This window comes from Cydia splendana, chromosome 5, assembly GCF_910591565.1.
Source record: "Cydia splendana chromosome 5, ilCydSple1.2, whole genome shotgun sequence".
NCBI classification, from domain to species: domain Eukaryota; kingdom Metazoa; phylum Arthropoda; class Insecta; order Lepidoptera; family Tortricidae; genus Cydia; species Cydia splendana.
The window spans coordinates 21157855-21178550 of record NC_085964.1 but is presented as its reverse complement, the minus strand read 5'-3'; the positions used below and the strand labels follow the sequence as shown (position 1 = coordinate 21178550).

The 20696-nt window shown below is 39.3% G+C and overlaps 2 protein-coding genes across 2 annotated transcripts; both read left to right on the top strand.

The window, feature by feature from the left end:
* The first annotated feature begins 3643 nt into the window (after positions 1 to 3643).
* Positions 3644 to 9490, top strand: LOC134790354 (uncharacterized). The gene is made up of 8 exons (XM_063761122.1): positions 3644 to 3772; positions 3917 to 4073; positions 5303 to 5520; positions 5822 to 5920; positions 6602 to 7055; positions 7670 to 7803; positions 8655 to 8792; positions 9413 to 9490. The coding sequence occupies exons 2-8, from the start codon at positions 3917 to 3919 to the stop codon at positions 9488 to 9490; spliced, it is 1278 nt and encodes a 425-aa protein (XP_063617192.1). The 5' UTR covers positions 3644 to 3772.
* A 486-nt stretch (positions 9491 to 9976) lies between these two features.
* On the top strand, positions 9977 to 15940 carry LOC134790961 (uncharacterized). Its single transcript, XM_063761986.1, has 6 exons — positions 9977 to 10099; positions 10503 to 10659; positions 13280 to 13497; positions 14068 to 14178; positions 14794 to 15244; positions 15680 to 15940. Exons 2-6 carry the CDS (start codon positions 10503 to 10505, stop codon positions 15817 to 15819), a joined length of 1077 nt encoding a protein of 358 aa, XP_063618056.1. The 5' UTR covers positions 9977 to 10099; the 3' UTR covers positions 15820 to 15940.
* Positions 15941 to 20696: the final 4756 nt, after the last annotated feature.

Sequence of the window (20696 nt, the reverse complement as noted above, 5' to 3'; positions counted from 1 at the left end):
AAGGAAACAATTATTTACTAAATATATATGAATTTTAATAGATTATTATGTGTTGTATGATATCAAATAATTAGAATTAAGAAAATTCTAGGGATCAAACCGCTATTTCGCTTTATTTACCAACCGGTATGCCTACGTCACATCCAAAACGTTACGTGACGTATTGTGGAACAAAAAAACGTGACGTATGGAATGAAAATGCACGGCTTACATGCCGTCATTTTAGTATTAATTAACCTGCCAAAATATAGTATGTACTTCATAATAATATATTAAAAATACACAAATAATTTTATTCTAGCTATATTAGGGTGGTTCACGTTTGTATGGGAAAAATTCAAACTCTAGCTAGAAGAAGCGGCACCCCCTCATTTTGTAACACTTATTATATTGACAAAATACGCCAAGTTTTATAATCTTATCTCAACTACAAGGGGGTGCTCAAACACTGAAATTTTTCAAAGTTATATGAAATCCAAAAAAAAAAATATTATTTTTTAGATTTTTATGTAAGTAGTAGTTTTGACATTATGAGAAAGTGTGATTATAAGTTATTAAGTAAATAAACATTTTTATTTCTATTTGTATGATTTTTTTAGGTGAAATCCAAAAAATCTTACTTATGAAAAATTATAAAAATTTGAAATAAAAATGTTTTTCTACTTTAAAACTTATAAATAACATTTGCAAATAGTATGTGAACAAATACTTAAATAAAATTCTGAATAATAAATACTTTTTTTTTTGGGTTTCATACAACATACAAAATTTCAAAGTGGTTGAGCACCCCCTTGTAGTTGAGATAAAGTTACAAAACTTGGTGTATTTTATCAGCATAATAAGTGAAGGGGGTGCCCCGTAGGAAAATACAATAAAAATGTTTTTTGAACCACCCTAACCTACATTCATGTCAACCTAACTATTAGGTAATTACATACTTAACTGGTGTGATGCACTCCCATAAATAATTACTTACATATATCATTTTACTATTTTTTTATACCTATTACTATTTAAGATTTATTGTAAAAAGACTAAAAAGTACCTTACCAACAAATATATATATATATATATATATATATGTGTAGAATAGAATATAAGTGTAAGCGTAAGACGTGAGTATAGAATAGTAGAGTATTTATAATATATTATGTTACAACGTCATCTGTGTAATTTGACTGCCTGAATTTTTAGACATGCTAAAGGGGTTAAATGATTTGACGGCAATTACTACAGTTATTGTTTGTTTTTAACAAATAAGGTTTTCAGTAATTTTGTAAAAAAAAATCCACCATACTTTCTTTTGTAATGATTGAGTGAGCAGTATACTGTCTCACTAAAGTCATAATTTTGAGCCCATAGGTTAAGATAGGTTTAGTATACGGTAGAACGGGGTGACTTTCAAATGCAAGGGCGACTTTAAAATTCTAGTTTTTAAGCCATAATATATTTTTATGCGAGATTTTTTACAGTAGGTGTATATGAATATATAGTAATCTAACTAGTTACAGGTACATTTTCAGTGAGTAATGAATAATAGTAATTCTTAACCGTTTTAAATCTATCAAAGAAACCCCAAATTTTCCAGTCACCCCGTTTTACGTAGTTTTAATTTGTATGAGCGTGTGATTATTAAAGAAGATTATATATTAAACATTCATTAAAGTCATAATAATAAGATTTTTGGAGAGATAAACATTACATTCAGTACTAAATTAAGTTAGCTATTTTCCGCACATGTAAACCTTCCATGTGATTCCTAAACGTGACATTATGGTCCATAACGTCACTTTGTCCTACTGTAGCTGTGATTGATTTTATAAGAATTAATATAAATTATAAGGATAATTGAAACTGATTTCGATCTCATTCGCAAGAATAATAAGTGATATTTAATAAAAACAACTTTTTATTGTACCTTTACCTTACGTATTTTATGCTAAGATGTTTGTAAAGCAACGATTAAAACCAAAAATGTAGCGTATTGGAATGGCTTAGTCAAATAACTTTATTGAAATACATAGTATTGCAGTTGTTATTCATTTTTAGAAGATTATTTTTCTTTTGTATTTTCATAAATAAAGACTGGTTCAATTAAAACACTCCGATCTTTCCTTAAAACCTACATAAAATTTGTGACGTAATGGATCTTCACATTGGTTGTCATTACGTTTAAAGTGATTTATTAAGAATATCAATAATGTATATCGAAAGAAAGCGACATTTTCATAAAATATAGATATAGCAGATTTAATTAAACCCATTTTTAGTTAAAAATATTTTTTTTTTGTGGGGGGAATTCCATTACGTGACGGACCCTAATTCTAAAAACGCCCAAATTCACTGCGCGCACTGCGATGAAAAAGTCGACGATTTGTTCATTCTCAACATGGATTTCGTACCAGTCGTTTGTCATGAAACGTTGTCTTTAATATGTGATCGCTGTATGACTTTGAGTATTTAGACCACAAAGGTGATCTCCTTCTATTTCCATAATGAAATGGTCAACATCTAGCGTCTTCAGCAGCAGGTTCCGACATGTTGACGCTTGGAGAGCGATATGCCGACTGAGGTCCGGGTGCGATTTTATTATCGCAGTGCGCGCGGGGCCATACAACTCCGTATGCTGCAATTCACTTTGCGACAATCGCGTCGCGAGCAGTCGCGGAAAAATGTGACAAATCACAATTTTAAAATCGCTGCGATTTTTTTGTCGCATATGCGCGCACTGCCATATAAACACATACGTTACATTTCTGCGACTAAATTATCGCGCGACTAAAAGTCGTGGTGCGCGCTTGGCCTTATAGCTGTCTTTGATAGAAATAAATAGAAATAGAAAATATTTATTTGGCGTACAAAAACATACCTACATTACGGTAAGTACAACATAAAGTTCACAATACAGTAAACATACACCAAATAGGATGCCGCTCAGCATAAGCAGTGTCTGTAAGACACTACGCTGGTTTTCACCCAATACGTACGATGGACGTACGGTGGACCACCTTCCTCACAATCAAGCATGATCGCATTGATCGCGATCCAATACGCCCATCCCATCTGTAACAGCTTTTATAACGACTAAAAGCTTTATAACGACTAAATGAAGTAAGGTTGTGTGAAGCGTTTTACAGAAGAGAAAAAAAACTATATCCATCTCTTTTCTGGGGCAATTATACTAGCATAGGGAAAATACAGTATGATTCTCTGTGATTATGCACGAATGAGAAAAGATCCTGGCCAAACTATACATTCCATCTTATGCTAATATCCCACATTCATATGACTTATGGTCACCCTAATTAGAAAGAGATGGAGGGCTCAGAGGGGCTACCGCGAAAACCGAAATTCGCAAATTGCGGGGATCTTACTCTTTTACTCCAATGAAGGCGTAATTAGAGTGACAGAGAAAAATGCCCGCAATTGACGATTTTCGGTATTGGCGGTAGCCCTACAGGTTTGACCTCTCATGTGGACACACTTTTTGGCCAGTGTACACTATCCAGTTTACTCTCTACGTCCGTGGTCCAACGAAAGCAAAACGAAAGTAATGGAACGCAACGAATGCAACTTGTGGTAGCACTGTAAAAGTGTCTAATGTCAATGTCAAGCGTATATTTTGATTGTTTACTTTAAAGATTTTATAGGGAAAAATAATTGAAGTTATTTATGTAACTTTGTTTATAACTACAGAATAATTTATTAGAGAAGTTCGGTGTATAACATAAACAGTCCAAGTCCAACAATATACATTTTGCAAGTCGTGAACGTAGGTTTTCTAGAATATTAATACTATTCACACATTATTTCGTTTTGTTTTATCCAAACACACTGATGTTGTCCCTGAACCTTACGGTAGTTTGAATTTTGATCTTTGTATAGTGTAAATATGAAATAATAAATCTAATTTCAGATGTTAGAAGCAGAAACAAAAAATGAATGGACAATACTGGATTACCTGAATGATGACTGCTGGTGTGCTGTGCTGCAATATGTGCCCGTCCGGGACCTTATCCGAACAGAGGGCACCAGCAGGCATTGGCAGAAACGACTACTGCAGTACTTGCGAGGTGAAATATTATTGAAACTATTAGAGATACTACATCTGTAGGTACATCAGATACTTTCTGCTATCCATGGTCTTCTATTCCCAGAGTGACACGGGCCTACGTCACAATAACATTGCCACTTTATTTCAACATAACATGTTACATGGGTACATTATAGCTATGGTTAATAAGTTAAAATATTTCTTTATAATTTTATAATTTTCATTTATAATGTATTTTATCTTAAATTTTACAATAACACGTCATTTTTAATTATTCGTTAGCAATATCTTCCGATTCACGAAAGAAATTTCAGACGTTCGGGTAATTCTGTTTACATTACTGGCAACCCAGGATAGCGCTGTCACATTTGACAATTCGGATCTAGACAACTTCATGCCCTGACCGTCATCCTTGTCGAACGCGTGTTAATTGTTATTTCCTTCTCGCTCAGTGTCAGCAGTCGCAGTGTTTTCCAAACTTTTCACGTCGTAAGCTTGGTAATTAATGTGTAACTGTGAATTAGTTTTTTAAACGTTTGTCTTGTATAGATAAATAAAGTTTAATTTAATACATTAGATTTGTTTTATTTTACTATGTTTCTACATGAATAACTTAAAATTAATGCCGTTAAAATAATTTTCACCGTTGATTAAAATTCTCCCACATTTTAAAGTTTGAGAACCTGTAAACAGCATGATGACGTAGGCCCGTGTCAGTTAGGTCATACGCGAATCTCGGAATAGAGTACCAGGCGTAGTATATTATTATACCATGCTGCTATCTTGCTATGAAGGTGGACAGGGAAACAACATGTAACTTTCTCTGTCCCTCTCAGCAGAACTGAAAGGAATACAGAGATTTCCGGATTATCAGCAATAATTTTACGTTATAAAAATCACTTAATTAGCAAATAAATTAATGCATTTTGTAGATATTGTTAGCAAATTACTTTGATGAATCTAAGAATATAAATCACCAGTAGCTAAAACAATAACTAAGTATCTATCTCTTCTCTTCATTTCAAAGTCACTCTTAGTTGGGTAAGAAACTTTGAAAGGAATTAAAAAAAAAATGACTAGAAAAGTTGTTTTCTTCATTATGACTGAGACTGTCCAGATAACAATGATCAATTTATCACCAGATTAGGGACGCTTTATAGTTTAATTCTAGGGTTGACTTAGAATTGAATTATGGGGATATAATGCCTGTGTTAACTGTCAACTAACTATAAATTATATCTTTTTCAGGAGTTCATTTAGCTGTTATAGAAACATATGATTTCTATAGACCCAAGACTCCCAAGAGACATGCAAATGATACTAGATTAAATCTGCAGAAACAAGCTTATGAGTCATTTGCGATGTGGACTAACAAACTAGGCTCTTCAGTAGTGGCTACTGACTGCTATAGTTTGGAAACTTTGAAAATAATTAGAGAGAACTGCCCTAAATTGGAAAGCCTATTTGTATGTATTTATTTAAGTACCCAATGTTACCCATGTCATGTGAACTAATCTATATTCGTTTTTTTAGCATTAGAACAAAGGTAAACAATCTTGATGTGTCTTTTAATAGAAAAACACGTCACGGCAAATATGTAATAATTATGAATCTAATAAAATCATTTATATTCTTCTGCTTTCATAAGTAATAGGTACTGATTTTTACAAAGCGTTTTAAAAGCAATTAAATGACGTATGGGATCACTTCGGTCTTGCAAATTGGTTATTTAGACTAATATTAACTAAATAAATCTTAATATTACAGTTTCACGATCTGCCTGACAGCTGTGGGTCAGGAGTGTTTCCCTACAATCTGAATAAGGACTTCCAGAGCTTGAAGGGGCTATGTTTCAATAACTGCTGTGTAAGTATGTCTCTATTTTAATTGTATTGCAATGTTATTTGAGTAAAAGTTTGTAGGTCTAAATACATGTTGTTGTAAATACATAAAAAGGAAACCCACTGCCGCGCATGGTCGAGCTATGCACGTGGGTATAAAAACACTAGCCTGACTCAGTACCGTCTTTACCAGGGCACACAGGGTCTGTGCCCAGGGGCCCCCACCCTCAGGGGGCCCCGAAGGACAGACAGTAACAGTATATTTTGATTCTTCTTCTCCTTGTCCTTTTCCCATTATTTGGGGTCGGCTCTCCTAGTTATATTTCGCCAGGCTTCACGGTCCTGGGTCGTCTCAGGTGTGATTTGGGCTTCTTCCATATTCCCTCTTCACTGTTGCCAGCCATGTCAGTCGGGGTCTTCCTCGTCGTGATTGCGTGGGGAACATATCTAGCACCTTACGTGTCATGTGTTCGGATTCTCGGCGCATGACATGTCCAAACCATCGGAGTCGCCCTTCGGTTAATTTTTCGAGCAAAGGTCTGACTTTAAAACTACCACGGACGTAGGTGTTACGGGTGTAGGTGTAGGGGTCAATCGTCCGTCCGGCCCTGGCCAGACTAGCCTGCGCAGCAGTGGGGTTCCGACCTAATGTATCTTTCTACATACATTATCCGTCTATTTGTTACCTACTTACCATTTGTTACAGGTAACAGACAACTGCATCAACCAATTTATAGCCGACAAACCATTAGAAGACTTAGACATTCGTCATTGTACAAAAGTGACAGGGGATTTTTTAAATACTATAAACCTGTCAAGCTTAAAATCCCTTGCCTTAATTTCATGCGATAATTTCGACCTGGAGCACTTGATTTGCGCCGACCTTGGCGAGTTGACGAGCTTGATACTAAACCATATGAAATATAGAACATTGGAAGTCCAAGAAGAAATACAATATATGCTGAATAGGATGCCTATATTAGAATATCTAGAAATAAACAATTATAATGATAATATGACTTGCCATGATTATGGGCCTCTATCGCGTCTGACACGTTTGCAGCATCTCTTGGTGTCGATACAAGTGCCCGATGAGGGTGTGGAAGCTATATTGCAGAACTGCAAGGAGTTAACTAGCTTGAATTTCTCAGATTGTGCAGGTGAGCGTTTATATTTTTTATGGATGCTAAAGGCATTCAACATCTAGGCGGAAAAATCAAACTGCCAATTTGATTGACAATCTCGATACACATACTAATTATATTATAAAGGCCCCAGTACACAATGGGCCATCGTCGGCCACTCCAAGGGACGCAGCCATGCGGTAGAATGAGATAGCAATATCACTTGCTCCCTCTAACGCATAAATGCGTCCCTTGGAGTGGCCGGTGATGGCCCATTGTGTACTGGGGCCTTAACAGTGGGATCGGCGAGCCAATTAATGTTTTTGAATTTCATTTTTGCGTCTGCACCAAACAATAAATGAAATGTTGAATTTCATTTACTTATATGACATATAAATGAAATTCAAAGATATTCACTCGTCGATCCCACTTTATTCGAGTGTATTAAATACAGAGGCGTGGACGCAAAAATACCAATTTTTGACGCTGGTATTTTATAATTTCAAGGTATTTTTGAATTCCAACTATCACCATTAATCATGATTAAATTGTATGCGTGTGGACGCTACATAAGATATACGCTATTAAATTTTTGTTCAAATTGGCAATTTGATTGTCCTGGTAATGTTAATGTTAGCGATGCATTTCAGCCATGACCGGGTGCTCCGTGGCTGCGTCTGTGTGCCGCTGGGGCTCGCGGCTCCGCTCGCTGACCCTGGAAGGCTTCGAGGGATTGAATGACGAAGATGTGATCACCATCATCAGAGGATGCCCCGAGCTTATGGTCAGTGTTCCAAGAACATTTTTTTTAAATAATGTCATTCTTAAATATGAAATTTTCTGTGAATTTCATGATTATACTTAACGAGTTCTTTCCATTACAACAAATAAAAAAATGCAAAGTTAAAGTAACAGGGCGGTAAGCAAGAAGAATTTCGTCCATTGAACCGCCGGTTCCTACCTCCATCGGACGCGCGTAAAATATTGCTGTCCCGTCCATGATATCGGCGGTCAGTGCCACTGTGCGAGCGGGACAGCATTATGTTGCTGTCCCGCTCGCACAGTGGCTTCTGTGTAGCAATTTTTCGTGCTTATTAGCGTCGCTATAGCCGCCAGCCTAGACGGATTCTACTTTTACCGTAGACTAGGAATTCACTAGACCAGCGGTCGGCAAGGCAACCTTTTAGCAGCCAAGGGCCAATAGTAGTTAACGGAGGTGACGCGGGCCGTATTTTGTTAATATTTATGACTTTATGAGACATTGTCGTTTGTCACTATTACATACAAAATAGCCAAGGCGCCTCTCGGGCCGCAAGTGACAGTTTCGCCCGGGGGCCGCAGGTTGCCGACCGCTGCACTAGACGGAGTTTAGAGCAATTATTTCATGAAACCGATGCTGCCAAAAATACTGGGGTGCGGGGGACGAGGTGAGCGAGTCCCGTGCCGTGATTGGTCCGTTCAAAGGCACGGGCGTCACACAAAGACACTTTGACTCGATAATGGAGTAAAACTATTGTATATATATTTGTGGCAGAGCGGGTAGCGCTACTATGCTCAGTCTGGAGGATGTCTTGTCTGTGACTTTTACCTAAAGTTTGCCTACAAAATGTCACATAAGTATGATGTTACTTGCAGTCGTTGGAGTTGATGGAGTCGCAGTATTTGACGCCCAACCTGCCGGAGCTCGCGTCGGAGGCGCGCCACGCGGTGCGGCCCGGCGTGCGTCTGCGGCTCCATATAGACTACAGCCTTATGTCGGATGAGGTTCGACTGGTACGCCACTTGTATTATCTAATACCTTTAAACGAGCAATTCGTGTTTATTTAGGTAATATATATTTCGGGAATCTCGGTAATGGCTCTAACGATTTCGACGAAATTTGCTATATGGGGGTTTTCGGGGGCATAAAACGATCTAGCTAGGTCTTATCTCTGGAAAAACGCGCATTTTTCTGTTTTTATATGTTTTCCGAGGAAAGTACTAAGGTCTTCCAGATATTATTAATTTGTAAATGGGTGAATCAAGTTTATATTGCTACTCGTTGCCATGGTTACGGTCTTCTGAAAAATAATTATAAAAAGTTAAAAACACATATCCTTTACTTAATAGAGAAAAAATGCTAAAATATACAGGAATACTAACTTAATTCCTAGTTCTCAACTTCTCAGATCGGGATAGGTATAAGAAATTGCCGTTCATATAATTTGTAAACAAGCTGGAATCTTGTACCTACTTTTAACGTTACGTTTTTAGAGCTAAGTACTTATGCGCTATTAAATTATTGATCGTTGGTAATTTAATTAAATGGCTCACGTACATAAAAAACAAGGTTTAGTTAGTCTATGTAAGTTAGTTAACTGTTACTTAGCTAATGATTGTTTTTATCTTTACAGGCACAAATGTGCGAGGAGTATGATCAGTTCAAATCGGAGTATGAAGACCTGGATATAGAGTTGTTATTGTTACCTTAAATAATCTTACAATATTTTTTTTTTTTATCAGGAAACTCATTTTGTTTGACTCATTTGTCTTTGAGATACCTCCATATGGTTTAAGTAGGAGAGCAAAATACGGTACAATACTTAAAGCCGTAACACACTACCGCACCGCACCCGTAAGTGAGAGCGAAAGAGAGATATCCCTTATTCGGCAGTGAGTTTAAAACCAACAGGACCTTTTGAAGGATTTTTATTGCCTTGAGCTTCGACGATACGATACGATTTCTTAATTTCAAAAACAAGAAATGCGTCTCGTTCCCACCTGTCATTCCATACGGAAACCGAATGAAAATTTCGAACGTGTGGGTTAACCTCCCAAAAGTAAGTACTTAATATATGTATATTAAATAGGTAAACCTATATCACACCTATATCTACCTTGTAGTGGTACCACTCAGACAGAGATTCCTTCACCTGGCAACACTGCAATGAAGTGTCAATGTCAAGTGAAGTGACTGTTACTGTTACGCGTTTGTTTACTTTAAAGTTTAATTTCAGTTTAGGTGCATTATTATTAGAGTTTAGCGTTTTATATAAGTAGTTGAGCCAGCTCGATAAATAATTACATACCTTCAAGTGAACGTAAGTCTTTTAAGATTGTGATATGGTTATGGTATCCACGGTGTATTCTGTTTTATTTGATCCAAGACAACATAATCATCTCCCGTGCCGTATCTGCTTGTTTTCTTATTGTTATTTCTATATTTTGCACCCCTTAATTCCAATACGTCTATAATACAACTTTATTGCGCTACTGTGATTATTAATCACTGATTAAAGTTGTCCTTAAAAATTAAATATTTTGAAAATTGCACCTTAACGTTAAAGCATGTAGTAAAAATTTGAATGGAGATTTCGTGTGGATTGGTTCCTGTGTGCTTAGTTTTTTTCATAAATTTGGTTAGTTTTTTTCATTACATTACATTGTTAGTAAAAGTATGTTAAAAATTATTATGCTTTAGTTTTCTAGTATTTTAAATTGCAGATGTTAGAAGCACAAACAAATAATGATCGGACAATACTGGATTACCTAAATGAAGATTGCTGGCGTGCTGTACTGCAATATGTACCTGCCCGGGACATCATTCGGACGGAGAACACCAGCCGGCAATGGCAGAGAATGGTTCTGTGGTACTTACAAGGTAAATTAATAATATTTAGGACTCTTTGGTCCTGCCATGGTCTTTGGATGTTCCTTGGTTACATATATTTTACCCATGCACAAAGTGTAATTAAGTGATGTACAACTTGACTGCCTAGAGTTATTTCTTAGGATTATGCAATTTGTTGTATAATAAATAGAAAAGTCCTTCAAATCTCCTCCTCGGCCAAACAGCCTCCTAGCCTAGTTGGTGGGGGACTAGGTCGATCTGGGTAAAAATTAGTGTCCGACCGAAGGTTCGGTTTCGGCCAGTTTCGGCCAAAAAATCATGTTTCGGCTGTAGTTTCGGTTTCGGTCAAAAAACGGCCGAACCTTTCGGCCGGGCCGAAACTTACAAAATGGTACTTCGGACAAAGACCAAAAGTTGGAGAATAAGTAGGACATCAATATGAATACGTACATATGCTGATTCATGTATAGGTACAGAAATTAATTGGTGTATTATAAAACACAATTCCACTAATAAGGGCGCCACTGGGCGGTAGACGCAGTCTTAAGAGGCTGTCAATACCTATAACGCGCACACTGTCTAATTGTATCGGAGTGAATAAGATAACACTGTCGCATGTTACTGGGCCCTGGGCAAGAGAATAATAAGAAAACTCATCATCTTCCTCGCGTAATCCCGGAATTTTTGCCGAGCCGTGGCAATGGAAATGGGAGCCTGAGGTCCAATAGACAACTAATCCCAAGAATTGGTGTAGGTACTAGTTTTTACGAAAGCGACTGCCATCAGACTGACCTTCTAACCCAGAGAGTAAACTAGGCCTTATCGGGACTAATCCGGCTGCCTCACGATGTTTTTCCTTCACCGAAAAGTAAATAGTAATATATCAATAATATTCTGCATACAGCATGTTCTGTTGTTCAGTACAGGGAAATAATTTTTCGTTTTTAATTTCAATCTTAAGGCGTTGGCCGAGTATAGTCATATTCCTATCTACCTCTAATGGCAAATTTTAAGCGAGGCTGAAGGCTACGCTCAACTTGTGCCGCAAAGTTGATTATCTGAATAGTTAATATTTTGCGACGCTAAACAGCTGACTATTGATTAAAACGAAGAAAAAACCCTTAAGTGTCCCCAGTACAGTTTTTCATACGAATGCTCGACCTTAGCCTCACTTACCTCAATTTACCATTACTTTGTGTTCCACATGTCCTCTACTTCAGCTTAGCCTTTGGCCTCTCTGCGCCATGCTCGGCCTGCGGTCTCGCTTTTTAATACAATGGACATTAGTTGGAGTCTGTGCTCAAATACTTATCCTGAAGCCTGAAGCACGGTTTTGACTTCGCATGAAAGTTCGCCTCACTGAGGCACTTCGGACTTTTAGGCCCAGGTGAAGATCGGTACTCGGCCTTGCGATATTGTTAACAAAAAATTTCGCGCTCGCTGCGCTCGCGTTTTTGGTTGACCCTGTATCTACATGTTAGCTTGACTGGTGAATGAATAGAGTTAGACCAAGAAAATTCTGCAATGATTTTGATAGCATACGCAGTGCAACTAGTGCAAATGTTATTTATACGTCATAATTTCATAGAAGATTTGTCTTTTATAATAACACATGCACTGCGTGTGTTATCAAAATCGTTGCAGAATTATCTTGGTCTAACTCTAGTAATTTTCTTAAAAAACTGCTTAAGTAACATCAATCTCAAGAACATTGGGTGTTGACAGCCCATTGACAGCCCCATAATATAGTGCGTAAAAGCGGTTTTATGTCATTTTTTCAACGATTTTACCAAGTCTACAAAAGTTTCGGTTTCGGTTTCGGTTTCGGCCGAAACTAGAGCCAAAGCCGAACATTCGGTTTCGGTTTCGGTTTCGGCAAAAAAACATGTTTCGGTCGGACACTAGTAAAAATGTCCTATAATATTTATTTATTTGTCAAGAAAAGAGTACTCCCATTTTAAATACACTTACAACCCCTTGCCATCCATCAACTTGCCTTACTATCAGGCAATTTGTTTGATTCTTATATCATAAAAAAGGATTTGGGTCAAACAGATCACTGTGTTATGTCTTTCCTGTAGACATACACAAGAGTTAAGGGTTATAAAGGTTAATTTTCTTATTTAACCCTTATCCACGTGAAAAGGTCCTCCTTTTATTTACAGAACTATGATAAAATCATTACTTACATGCCCAGAAGCTGTTAACTATTGCCCACAGGAGAGAAAAATGTACAGTTCGCGCGAACACACTAGTTGGCCTGGCTCCAGAATAATGGGTTCAGACCTCCCTAGACGAGACTGGTGCAAACTGAACAGACTCCGTACTGGCCACGGTCGATGCGCCTATTACAAACACCGCTGTGGGTGGGTGGACTCCCCGGCCTGCGGCTGCGGTGCGGAAGCCCAAACCATCCAGCATATAATCCAAGACTGCCCTATAACGCGCTATGTCGCCGGTCCTCCCGAAGACCTGATCACCCTGAGCGACGAAGCCATAAAGTGGCTGAATGGTCTTAGTGTAGACATCTGATTGTACATATTTGTTTCTATTTTTAAAATATGTTTGCCATACGATTAAATAAATAAACAGGAAAGACATAACACAGTGATCTGTTTGACCCATTTATGTATAAAATTTATGTTTTCAGGAATTCATATAAGTATATTAGATAACCACGATAAAGCCAAGAAGACAAATCCAAATGCTTGTGTTTTGAAACTTTCTCACTCTGTGTATGAACTTGACTTCAAGTCATTTGATATGTGGATCAACAAACTTGGCCCATCAGTTGTGGCCACTTACTGCCAAAATTTGGAAAATTTAATAAGAATTAGAGAGAACTGTCCTAATTTAGAAAGTCTGACGGTAAGTATTTATACAAGGGGTCACCAAATGACAGACCACTGGCCGGATCTGGACCGCCAACCTATCAATCTTTTTGCTTTAAAAAAAACTCAAGTAGAAATGGACTGCGATGGTCATTATTTTTTAAGAACGGGACCCCTGAAGAAATTAATTGGTGACCCCTGATTTATACAGTTTCAATGAAATAATATAATTATATATCAAAGTATTCAACAGCCCCGGTTTGAATCCTGGTAAGGGCATTTATTTGTGTGTTTATTAGTACAAACTATATATGTAGTATCGTCTGTTACCTACCTACAACACAAACCTTAGTAGATACTAAGCTTACTATGTGTAACAAACAGCAACACTCTTTACTGTCCATTGGTGGACCTTATGGCTTTTGAAATAAGGTTTACAAATTGTCAGTTAGTTATAGCCTGTCCAATTTCTAAGATAAAGTTCACCATAGATTTACTATGGCGCATTTAAAGGCGGACAGACTATAACAGTGTGGGCGAAGGTACAATTGTCCTTTTTTTTATTTATTTATTGTTATAACATGTATTATAATTTATAATATTGCAGCTTGAAAGCTTGCATAATCGTTGTAGCTGCTGTGGTTTATTAGAACGGTTCCCATACAATTTGAACATGGACTTCAAGTGCCTGCAAGGGCTGTACTTCTTTTCTTGTGATGTAAGTAATCACTTTTGCTACCACTTAATTTAATGTGGTTAGTCCTGTACCACAAAATAGCTCTACCTATTCATTAATTTCTCTAGAAATAGTACTTCAGAAATGCCAAGAACTGCTCGGCTTGGCATGTCTAAGACACCTTGGTATGCCTTGGCATTCCTTAGCACATCTTGGTATGCCTGAGAAAGTCTCAGCAAGTCGGCAATATGTCGAAGGATCCCTTGCAGTGCTAAGCCGATAGTGGGTGCTGGGCCTTAGGTACAATCTGCACTAATGTAAATTGCAAACATTTAACCTATTTGCAAGACCAAAGTAATCCCATAAGTGTTCCGTGAACAAAGTTTTGTACGGAACACTAAGGCCTCTTGTAGAACAAAAAGAAAGTGAATAGCCGGGTCCACACAGACCGTGCATACGCGCGAGGTAATCCTCGCGCACAAAATGGCCAGTGTAGCCAGCTCGGCTAATGGGGTGTAGGTTTCGGAAGCCGGTGTTGCTCGAAGGGTGTACGTATACGACGTCAGAGTTTTATTCACTATGGTTTTATTCAGTCACTAGTTTAAATGAAAACATGAAAATCGTTTAGGAAAGTCGCAAATGTTTTATTTTTTACAGGTATCGGACAACTGTATTTCCCATTTTATAGCGGACAAAGCCTTAGAAGAATTAGAATTACGCAATTGTCAGATAGTGAAAGGGGATTTTTTCAATAATATAGATTTGTCAAACGTAAAATCCCTTGCCTTAGAAGACTGTGGCGATATGGATTCCGAGCACTTATTCTCAGCGGTCGAGCGTCTTGGCGAGCTAAAGAAGTTGGTCCTCACCTTGATGCCTGTAGATACATTCAAAGGCATACAAGCAGTGCTGGATAAGATGCCCAAATTGGAATATCTAGAAATATATGATGAGAGAGACACGATGCCTTGCTATGATTATAAGCCTCTATCACGTTTGACATGTTTGAAGCACCTCGAGGTGAAGTACCGACTGCCTGATGAGGCCGCGGAAGCTATACTGCGGGGCTGCAAGGATCTGAGGACCTTGGAGTTTCGGGACTGTGACGGTGAGTGTATAATTTTAGGCCTGTAATCCACGTGGTTACAATAAAGAATAGGATTTTTTGACAGCTCCAATGAGTAGGGTTGCCAGATGGTTGGGATTTGGCGGGAACCTGCCGATTTTTAGCATGTTTTCCCGATTCCCGACAAAGGAAAAATTGTCCCGAAAAACAGCTTCACGCTATAAAACAATAATTTCAAGTTCCGAACTGTCGTCGAGCGAGCGAGCGGCGAGAGACCTGAGCAGCTGACGTAGTGCCAATATGTAAAATATTGTTGTTTTTAATACAATTACTTTAATTTGAAAATTTTATATTTATTTCCCGATAATAGCGCCTTTCGATCTGGCAAACCCTACCAATGAGCTTGGATAGAAAATATTTTGATTATCTGCCTTACAAAGTTGAGCTTCTAAAGTTATTCAAGTTCGTTGTTCGTAGACATGACCGGGCGCTCCGTGACGGAGGCGCTGTGTCGCTGGGGCACGCGGCTCCGCTCGCTGTCGCTGATGTCGCTGGACTTGGACGACGACGACCTGGTGGCCATCATCAGCGCCTGCCCCGAGCTCACGGTAACATAGCAACATGTTAACTTCGTGACGGAGGCGCTGTGTCGCTGCGGCACGCGGCTCCGCTCGCTGTCGCTGATGTAGCTGGACTTGGACGACGACGACCTGGTGGCCATCATCAGCGCCTGCCCCGAGCTCACGGTAACATAGCAACAAGTTAACTTCGTGACGGAGGCGCTGTGTCGCTGCGGCACGCGGCTCCGCTCGCTGTCGCTGATGTCGCTGGACTTGGACGACGACGACCTGGTGGCCATCATCAGCGCCTGCCCCGAGCTCACGGTAACATAGCAACATGTTAACTTCGTGACGGAGGCGCTGTGTCGCTGCGGCACGCGGCTCCGATCGCTGTCGCTGATGTCGCTGGACTTGGACGACGACGACCTGGTGGCCATCATTAGCGGCTGCCACGAGCTCACGGTATAATAGTTACCTACTGGGGCCCATTTCTCGAATATACTAGATAAATATTATTACTACCTATGTTGCCATGGTAACCCATAGGATTTAAAAGTTCGTAGACTAAAAGTTGTAACACACTATCGCACCGCACCGCGACCTTGGTGCGTCGCACCCATAAGTGAGGGCGAGAAAGAAAAAAAAAATCTCTTTATTCTTTATTTCACAGAAAAGTACTTATAAGTCTACATACATATGTGTGCAAAATCTCTATCTAGTATCTCTAGTCTCTAGTAGTAGTAAGAGATATCTGTTTCTCGCTCCCGCTTATAGGTGCGACGCACCAAGGTCGCGGTGCGGTGTGCGGTGCGATTGTGTGTTACGGCCATAATAATAGTCTACCAAATACCGTTCGAGGAATAGGCCCATGTTATAGTGCGACATAAAATAAAATGGAACTCACAATATGCATACTAAACTGTTGCCATGTTTAAGCATTTTACGTCAAAAATGTAACAGTTACATAGGGGCTGTCCATAAATTACGTCATCGATTTTTGACGATTTTGGACCCCCCCCCCCCCTATAATCATCCAAAAATCATGCTTCAAATGACCCCATTTCCTCCTACTTCACGCTACCGTCATCCGATGTCCAGACCCCCCCCCCCCTAATTTGAAATGACGTAATTTATGAATAGCCCCATAGAAGGTAGGATCGTATAGAAGTGGTATATGCGTGCCTCCGTGAGGGACAACACATACGCAAATGCGACACTGTGATTGGTCGAATTTATTTGTTGCCCACCATTATCCATACTAAAAAAATGGTGGGGAACAAAAAATATGTGAGACTGTGATAAGGACAAACAATAATAGCGCTTTCTCTGCTACTCCTACTGAAAGATACGTAAGACTATCCCGTTCTGTCAGTTATCCCCACCACTCATGCCCAATCCAGTTTAATACTAGATTCATGAACAGTTACGTAGGAAGTGGCGCCCTCAATAATTTTCTTCAATTTCTTGTCGGACTATACCTACTACAGCTACTACTATCACGGAGAAAATTTTAAGTAGCCCGCATACGGAAAATACATGGAAAAATGATACAGCATGACGTTTGTAGCCGGCACAATGTTGCGTACGTAGTTAAGCGTAAGTAGCCGCGCTACTGATAAAAGTAATTGGTACGGCTACGTAATTTACCACTGGCACGTTTTCCTACGTACAATAAGTAGGTAGGGTGTTTGCTACTTACAATAAGTAGCTGTCGATACGCCCAAAATTATCCATGAAAGCACGGTGTATATTACGTATGTGTAGGTTTGGTTAGGGTCAGGTCCAGTAAATAATTGTATTGCCTACGTATTTACGTATGCCGGACAGGTACTGTAGTTGCTTAGGTAAAGTATATAATGGTGCGGCCTACGTATGTACGTATGGCGACAGGTAACCTACTTGATCAGGTAAAGTTTATAATGGTGTGGTCTACGTATGTACGTATGCCGGACAGGTACTGTAGTTGCTTAGGTAAAGTATATAATGGTGCGGCCTACGTATGTACGTATGCCGGACAGGTAACGTACTTGATCAGGTAAAGTTTATAATGGTGTGGTCTACGTATGTACGTATGCCGGACAGGTACTGTAGTTGCTCAGGTAAAGTACATAATGGTGCGGCCTACGTATATACGTATGCCGGACAGGTACTGTAGTTGCTCAGGTAAAGTACATAATGGTGCGGCCTACGTATGTACGTATGCCGGACAGGTAATGTACTTGCTCAGGTAAAGTATATAATGGTGCAGCCTACGTATGTACGTACGCCGGACAGGTACTGTACTTGCTCAGGTATAGTATATAACGGTGCGGCCTATGTATGTACGTATGCCGGACAGGTACTGTAGTTGCTCAGGTAAAGTACAGAATGGTGCGGCCTACGTATGTACGTATGCCGGACAGGTAACGTACTTGTTCAGGTAAAGTATATAATGGTGCAGCCTACGTATTTACGTATGGCGGACAGGTACCGTACTTGATCAGGTAAAGTATATAATGGTGCGGCCTACGTATATACGTATGCCGGACAGGTACTGTAGTTGCTCAGGTAAAGTATATAATGGTGCGGCCTACGTATGTACGTATGCCGGACAGGTAATGTACTTGCTCAGGTGAAGTATATAATGGTGCGGCCTACGTATGTACGTATGCCGGACAGGCACTGTAATTGCTCAGGTAAAGTACATAATGGTGCGGCCCACGTATGTACGTATGCCGGACAGGTACTATACTTGCGCAGGTAAAGTATATAACGGTGCGGCCTATGTATGTACGTATGCCGGACAGGTAACGTACTTGTTCAGGTAACGTATATAATGGTGCAGCCTACGTATTTACGTATGCCAGTCAGGTACCGTACTTGATCAGGTAAAGTATATAATGGTGCGGCCTACGTATGTACGTATGCCGGACAGGTACTGTACTTGCTCAAGTAAAGTATATAACGGTGCGGCCTACGTATGTACGTGTGCCGGGCAGGTACCGTACTTGTTCAGGTAAAGTATATAATTGTGCGGCCTACATATGTACGTATGCCGGACAGGTATCGTACTTGATCAGGTAAAGTATATAATGGTGCGGTCTACATATGTACGTATGCCGGACAGGTATCGTACTTGATCAAGTAAAGTATATAATGGTGCGGTCTACGTATGTACGTATGCCGGACAGGTACCGTACTTGTTCAGGTAAACTATATAATGGTGCGGCCTACTTATGTACGTATGCCAGAGAGGTACCGTACTTGATCAGGTAAAGTATATAATGGTGCGGTCTACGTATGTACATATGCCGGACAGGTACCGTACTTGTTCAGGTAAAGTATATAATGGTGCGGCCTACATATGTACGTATGCCGGACAGGTACCGTACTTGATCAGGTAAAGTATATAATGGTGCGGTCTACGTATATACGTATGCCGGACAGGTAACTTACTGGCTCAGATACTGCCGGTGAGGTACCGTACTGATTCTGGTCCAGTATATAATGGAATATCCCACGTACGTAGTACAGTCGCCATCAGATATATCGGGGCGGACGAGGTGGTCAAAAATGTCTGAACACGCACTGTAACACCTTGACAATAAAGGCATGTTCAGACATTTGTGAGCTCGCTGGCCGCTCAGATATATCTGATGACGACTGTACTACATACGTGGGATATTCCATTATATACTGGACAAGAATCAGTACGGTACCTCACCGGCATATCTACGCTACGTACGTAGGATGTTCTATTATACACTGGATCTGAGCCAGCCTGTCAGGCATACGTTTAAGTATACGTAGGCCGCACCATTATATACTTTGCCTGAGCAATTACGGTACCTGTCGATACATACATACATAGGCCGCACCGTTATATACTTTGCCTGAGCAAGTACAGTACCTGTCACAGTGTATGTACATACGTAAAACACAATTATTAAGAGTTTGTGCGAAAAAACATGAGTCGTGGTAGGTAAAGGAACTAACTTGAAGGTTGATACTATCGTCATGTCAAAACTCATTTTTTTTCGCTCATCAGACTCCAGCCTCCTGAGTCCTTTATAAAGGCTTTAATCCAAATCGAATTTTAGATTAAAATAAAATAGGTACCTACAAGGTTCCAAATTCAAAACTGCAAAAATGACAAGCGGGACTCGGGAGGCTAGAACCCAAATCAGTACGACAACTGACTAGGGCTTCCAATACCGGGTTCCCGGGATCCCGAAATACCGGGATCCCGTCATTTTAAACGTACTTTTCAATACCGGTATTTTTAAATGCAATACCGGGATCCCGGTATTTTCAAAAACAAGGAAAATTTGCAGTATAAACCATTTATATCTATTAGAATGGTCATATTCGGCTGTATCAAGAAGCTTACTACACGTCAGACGCATGTAACTTGCATCTAGCCCATATTTTATTATTGAAATAAGATCGTTGCCTGAACGTCAGATAAATATTTGGTGGTTGGTGAGATTAGTCCTGACAGTGAGATAAATATAGATAGTTCTTAAAATTTTATCAAAAATTTTAAAGAAAAGAGCAAGGAACAGGGAACTGTAGTATGGCAAACTAATTTAGGCGGAAATTAGAAAAAAAGTTGGCTGGTGGGTTGTTGTTTGGTTGTTGGACTAAAAATGTGTCTGGTGAAGTCAACAAGTTGGATAAAATTATTGCCAACCTGGAGTGTGAAATATAATTAATGCATATGGCGACATTGATTGTTTATTGTTCTAAAAGCTTTTAGGACATATCTGGTGTTACAGTAACCCTTTTTAATTCCCCTTTTTAATAAATCTATATTTTTTTAAGCGCTTCATATTCAATACCGGGATCCCGGGATCCCGGTATTGATGAAGACAGTTTCGGTATTAATACCGGTATTGTGAGAAGTCCGATATTTGGAAGCCCTACAACTGACCAGCATAAATATTATCTAGTGT